Source organism: Diachasmimorpha longicaudata, chromosome 13, assembly GCF_034640455.1.
Source record: "Diachasmimorpha longicaudata isolate KC_UGA_2023 chromosome 13, iyDiaLong2, whole genome shotgun sequence".
Lineage (NCBI taxonomy): Eukaryota > Metazoa > Arthropoda > Insecta > Hymenoptera > Braconidae > Diachasmimorpha > Diachasmimorpha longicaudata.
The window spans coordinates 304,038-310,395 of record NC_087237.1 but is presented as its reverse complement, the minus strand read 5'-3'; the positions used below and the strand labels follow the sequence as shown (position 1 = coordinate 310,395).

At 35.1% G+C, this 6,358-nt stretch overlaps 1 protein-coding gene across 1 annotated transcript; it reads right to left on the bottom strand.

Annotated features, from left to right (window-relative positions):
• Positions 1–204: 204 nt before the first annotated feature.
• LOC135168909 (uncharacterized) lies at positions 205–6,076 on the bottom strand. The gene is made up of 6 exons (XM_064133522.1): positions 4,391–6,076; positions 4,083–4,298; positions 3,203–3,376; positions 2,901–3,095; positions 2,215–2,657; positions 205–1,983 (listed from the first exon to the last, which is right to left on the bottom strand). Exons 1-6 carry the CDS (start codon positions 4,647–4,649, stop codon positions 1,633–1,635), a joined length of 1,638 nt encoding a protein of 545 aa, XP_063989592.1. The 5' UTR covers positions 4,650–6,076; the 3' UTR covers positions 205–1,632.
• Positions 6,077–6,358: the final 282 nt, after the last annotated feature.

Below are 6,358 nucleotides of genomic sequence, written 5' to 3'. Positions count from 1 at the left end.
CAGGCCTGTTGCCGAACTTTGGCCGCACTCTGGGCTTACCATTCGGCCCGAAATTGGCCCAGACCTATTGCCGAACTTTGGCCGCATTCTGGGCTGACCATTCGGCCCGAAATTGGCCCAGATTTACGACCAGAGCTGTGGCCAGGCTCCAACCGTTGCCTGTATTGGGTTCAGAATCACCAATAAATATATGAACGGTATATCTGATAAGCAGACATGTATTTATTACCTTCAACATTATACAGAAAACAGTTTTATTATGTGACAAAACTTATATTTAAATTTATTAAATCTATTGACAAAAAAACTCAGCCAATCAAAAACTTTTTTCCTCCTATCGACATAGTACATGTTTTCATCCGATTTTGGTTGAACAGTTAAAGATATGCAGTGTTTGTATCTCCAATTTTCATGAAAGATAATCACAACTATGAGATTTTTCCGCGAACAGAATATGAAAACTCAAAAAAATGATTGCAGGTATAAATTGTAGAAAAATCTTTTGTGGATTATTTTCATCCGCTTTTAAAATAAATAATCTACGTAGATCATTTGAATCCGAAATTTAATACGACATACCATATTAAGTCTTAATAAACTCTCTCTTACAATCTAATAATATTAGCAGTCAGTCTTCAGAATTCGAAGATTGTATTAACAAAATATCCAACAAAATAACGCACCAATGTTATTTTTTAAATTAGTAGTTTAGAATTGATAAATTATCGTGCTTCAATTCAAGCATGAAAACAGTCATTATAATAGCAATATTATGGATAATTTATTCCGCTATGGATGATAAGAATTAATTCTTATATCCATAGACAATTGCTGATACGAATTATCCTGATAAGAATTATTTTTTCATCTCGGAAAGACGTCCTTTTTTTACAATAATGTCTTCTCCATCTGCAACTCCGGAACACAGAATGATATTTAGTTGCATTGATTGTGTGCTAGTTCTATATAATATTGCTTATTATATTCACTCTTTCAAACAAACTTAGAAATATAAAAAAGTCTTGGATAGGATTACATATAACTAATTAATTTCAACCCTTAAATTTGAAATCTTTGGGGAATATGGACGCAGTCCGATTGTGAAACTTCAACCTTATAAATATTATTTGACTTGAATCACCAAATACTGAAAACAGCTCTCAATGGCTGAAATTACTTTCATTAGAATTTTTCTTAAAAATTAAAAATCCACTTATTATTTTTCCCTTTAAACTTTTGGACATAATATTTAATCCCTGAACCAACAACGGATATTTATTCCCGTGATCTAACTTATGAGGAAATGACATAGAAAATACTTTATTATGCTAAGATACATCACATTTTCCAATTGTTATTTCCATCTTCTGGATTTCCGACCTCGCCAGGAGAAATATAATAAATATAATTAATACTTCAATGACAGCCGAATACTAAACAATATTCATATATTAATATATATTCTGCCCAATGAAACGCCTCGCGATAAAAATATATTGATAATATAAACTTTTCCTATTAATCGTACCTTTTATCAAGAATATCACAACTAATACAATTACGAAAATGAACTAATGGAGTCATATTAACACAGTGATTTTACAATTCCATTTATCCCGGAAAAATGAAGTATTATCGATTGGTATCAAAGGAACAAACTGAATTATTCTCGTTATGATGACTTGACCCGCGTTGTCGTTCCTTACGCCCACCCTCTCGATCGCCAGAACGTGACAACCAAGTACTTACTTCTGACATTATCTTCTTCTCATCAGTGCTGGATCCTATTACCTCAATTATCACATCAATCAGTACTTTGCATACTGTAGTGTTATAAAAATTTTTCTTTTTCTTTCCGCCAGCTTCCTTTCCGTAACCAGAATAGTGCAGTGACACTGTCTTCCTCAGAACCGCAGATAGGATAGTGGAAACACATATTTTCATCTCTTTTTTATTGCTTATCAAAACTCTCATGAATAATCGCTAAAAATAAAAGAAGGGAAATTTTTTTGAATTTATGAACATGAGAAGACATCTTTGGGCTCATCGCCAGCGGGTTGGTTCTATAACCAAAGCGTTCCAGTGACGTAGACTTGAGTCCCGGTGATGAAAGATTTTTTCATCACCAGAAAACGAACCCAGTGCATGTGTCACCGCCCAATTTATTGATTTTACATAAAAAAGAAGAAAAACGATCAATTTCAGATATATTACCAGTGTTTCTACGAGATTTGGGTCCGTTGTCAATATCGCTTCGTATTCCTGGAACTTATCATCCATTTCAAATAGTAGTGGCGTAGACATCTGCTTCTGTATTTCAAGCAAGCTAGGACCAGAAGCTGGGGCTAGATTAGTGCCAATGATTGTGGTCTTGAGCTCATTCATAGACTGCTTTAAATCGTAAGCCATCCTGCGTCTTAAATTTTCGAGCTTTTCATCTAATTGCTGATCAAAGTAATCTCGAAGGGAGTTCAGGATTCGACGTTCATTATCAGCATAATGACTAGATGACAACTGGTTTTGTGGTCCCAGCATTTTTGGCATCTTAGCAGGGGGTACCATCATTGATCGTGAAGTTTTTGGAGTTCCTGGGCTCACAATCGAATTCAATCCGTCTTCAGCGCGTGTAGTAGACGATGCACGCCTTTTTCGGTTACCTTATGAAATTAAAGGAGGACCAAACGATATAAATTGATGGGTAGCAGCATCAGATGAAAAAAAAACTACCCAAGCCCCCACCAAAAATATATAATATAATCTAATTCTATATAAGTTCCGAATTTTGTAAAGAATGTTCAAAATATAAATTGGACCATTTTCAAATATTTATAAATATAAATTTTTTCATGCGGGAGGAACTTGGCCGATGATTGGTCATGGAATATCCGAGCCGATTTTACCTGAAGCGTTATGGACTAGTGGTGAAGGAGGTGTCAAATGAAGTTCTTTTCTTGTATTTCTCGCTGAGTCCATCGATTTTGTAGGTGACTGCAGAATTCCATCGGAGGAATCATTGCTCTCAGATTCATCAGTTTCGACGTCTTTAAGCAAAGTAATATTCTTCCTTGACCGCTGTTTAAATGATAAACATGCACCTGGAAATTATTGAAAATGATGATTTATCCCTGACCGGATCATTTAATTAACACGAACTTAGAATTACGTGCTACAGTCCCATATTACCTCAAAATTGATTTATTACCTGTTGGTACAGATCGCGATTTACTCGACATTTGCAAAAAGCCAGAATTATTTTGAGCCTTTGAGGCTCGAATCTCCTCAGGATTAGCTATAAGACAATCATGATTTTCGTCTTCAGAGTCAGATCCACTCTGGTAAATGCTTTGAAATCTTGTCTTTGGTTTTGCTTGTATACCTACGAAATTTTACAAGTTTGTAGTGAAGTAGTAACACAACGTAAGTTGTCTCCAGCCTTTGTTTTTTATAGCTATTTCAAAGTGGGGAAAGAATGCATGCATTTGAAAAAATATTTTTTTTGTAGAACCTATCGCTCCTACAAAAAAGGTTTCTATCAAAATTTTACCATTTTCCGTAGATGTTCACTTTGATTTACCTCTTCACAACAGAATTATAATGCTTTCCTACATAAGAGATGGTGGGGAAAAATGGAACGTTTCTCGTCCCCTCAACATTCCAATGCTTTTATGTATAAACAATCATATCAAGTGTAAATCATAAATTTTCCACTTTATCTTGTTCGCACGTAGTGATTTCTGTTAGCGACTCAATTTTTTGATGAGTAAAGAATTGCAATAAAAAAAAATAACCTAATATTTTTCGACCACAACATAATAAAAATTTTCTTATAAAATCATTCAATGCGATTCTCTCTTAAAACGATGTTTCGAGACAAATACACATGTAATGACTGCACAGATACATAATTAATATTTATTTTGTAAAAGATTTCAAAAATTCGGTCAATCTAATTCCCAATTTAGGGAACGATGGGTCTTTTGATGTTAAATACGAGAGTTGAATAAATTGGGGATGAATAATTGGGGTTAAGAGTGGTTATAATTGTTGATAATTGACTTTTACTTCATATTAACAGGACTTACCAGACTTTGGAGTTTGATTTCTAGGTGGAATCGGGATTTTAGTACTAAAGATGTTGTTTAGTTGAGACTTTGATGCAGTTAAGGGTTTTGCTGAAATTTTTGCTTTCGAGGAAGTTTCGGACCTCCCCCCCTTTCGATCATTTTCACCATCGGTTGTCTCACAGTTGAGAGTTACTTGGGCCTTTTTTAATCTTCTGCGACCCTGATCCAAATCAGCTGAACACAATCAACATATGATCCTTTAATATTGAAATGAACCCATCGAGCAATTCATCAAGTTATAAGTGGAGTCATTTCAATTTTTGTACCTGCTCCGGTGATGAAGCAAAATGGATAACTTTGCCAAGAGTCCTTGGGCGAGTGCAATTTTTCCAAGTAGTCGTCAAGTAGATGATATTCAGTTGTCGGTGGGAATTTACAGGTGTCTTCTTCTGCACTATTAAACCATTTTTTCGGCACCAAATCAATGCATGGTAGCCCTTTTTCGTTTTTCTCGAGAAATTCGATGACTGCGAATGGTTCGCTGAGATTTTTTGGATCGCGAGATGGATGTGAGGTTTCCGACATTTTAGGTTATGAAAAAAAATCACGATTCGTACAATTGAACCTGGTGTTTTCGAGTAGTTTCATATAAACTGATAACTTTGCAGAATGATGCATATAGCTTATTATTTAACAGAAAAAATTGCGTTTCTATTTCCATGTGTTTTGAACGGTTTTTTGTCATCACCCCACTGATGCTTCTTTTTTAGCGCCACTATTCCTTCAAAACGATTATATCACAAATATCTGTCAAACACTTAACACACATTTAATTCACATTAAATTCTCACTTCTTGTAATTTACCGTCAACTTAGTTGGTGAAATCCGAATTTGAGACAAAAAGCCCGATAAACGGATGATACGAGCAATTATGAAAGGTTATGTACACGGACGCCAGATCTAACCGATTTATGTCCCACTTGCATGTAACGACTCCACTATTGAAATTTTCTAACGACCTCGATGATCGGATTTTCATGTCGATTGTTGATTTAAAACATAAAATTGTTTGTTTCTTCCACAATTTTAATCACGAGTTCAACTAAAACATATACCCTCATTCATATACCCTCTTACCAAAAAAAAACTGCATTTCACAATGCGAACAATTTTTACGTTATTTTCTAGTGGAGGAGGGATATGGCGTATTGTCGTCCAGTTACATTTAATAAAGCACATTTGTGTTTAATTTTGTGTGCCTTCTTACATGTCATTTCAGCTGCCCAGGACTTAATGTAGAATATTCCTACTCGACTGGAAAAGTCTGGATAACTAAACGCCTCTTCCCTACTACTTTCCTGGTGTCCGAAAATATATATACCAGTAAGATCATCACAAATTTTGGATTTTCCTGATTTAACGAGAATTTGTGAAATTACGAAAACTTTCTCAATATCTAGGAGTACCACGTTATTTGGATGACTTGTCGTCAAGGTTAGACCATTGATGTTGATCATATTTGATGTTAAATGAATTTCCCCATCAATTATCATCGTTGTAGGCTTTCTCGCGATAACCCAATCACTCAGTATGTGTTTCTGATTAATTACCATGGTTCCTCCAGACTCCATCTCAGTTAGTCTGTTGATAATTTGTGTGAGTGGTTTTATCGAAGAATGAACGAGTTTTTTAAATAAACCAATGTAACTCTCTCCCCAAAACGCTGAGAGCTCATTCAGAGGAATTTTAAAGTATTGGGCATCATTAGCAACGTGGATGATACTATGCCAACTGAGAACTTGAGCCCCTTCATCATTATAAACATCAGGTAACGTCTCGAAACAAATTTTTAGCAGAGATCCAGCATATTCACTCAAATCCTTAACGAATTCCTTACTGTTTAAAATTCTGCTAGCAAAGACAAATAATGAGAAATGACAACGTAAAGGTTTCGGTAAGAAATCTTGTAACACGACGATACCACAATAATTAAGGAAAAACTTGAATTGTGATGCTTTCCATCTTGAGATATTATTCACATCAAATTCTTTCCTTTGAAATTCAATAGGGATATCGGCTTTTAATGACCTCATAATACCATCAAGCCGACGAACATCAGCTAATTTGATCCTCTGGGCTGAACTTCTCGTTAGCCATTTATCCAGCAGCCATTTCATATTACCAGAATAGAATAAATGCATTAAATCTAATGGCACTTGTTTTGTCAGATCGAATCTATCCAAAGAGAGCAGCGGGGACACAGAACCTTCATAATGATGTTCTGGTTGAACTC

Bases quoted from the DNA above. Each gene is read 5' to 3' on its own strand.
- LOC135168909 (XM_064133522.1), bottom strand. From the start codon at position 4,649: ATGTCGGAAACCTCACATCCATCTCGCGATCCAAAAAATCTCAGCGAA. The intron at 3,096-3,202 runs GTAATAAATCAA...AATAATTTCCAG, and splicing joins ATCGCGATCTGTACCAACAG to GTGCATGTTTATCATTTAAA. The intron at 1,984-2,214 runs GTAATATATCTG...TTTTATTTTTAG, and splicing joins CAAATCTCGTAGAAACACTG to CGATTATTCATGAGAGTTTT.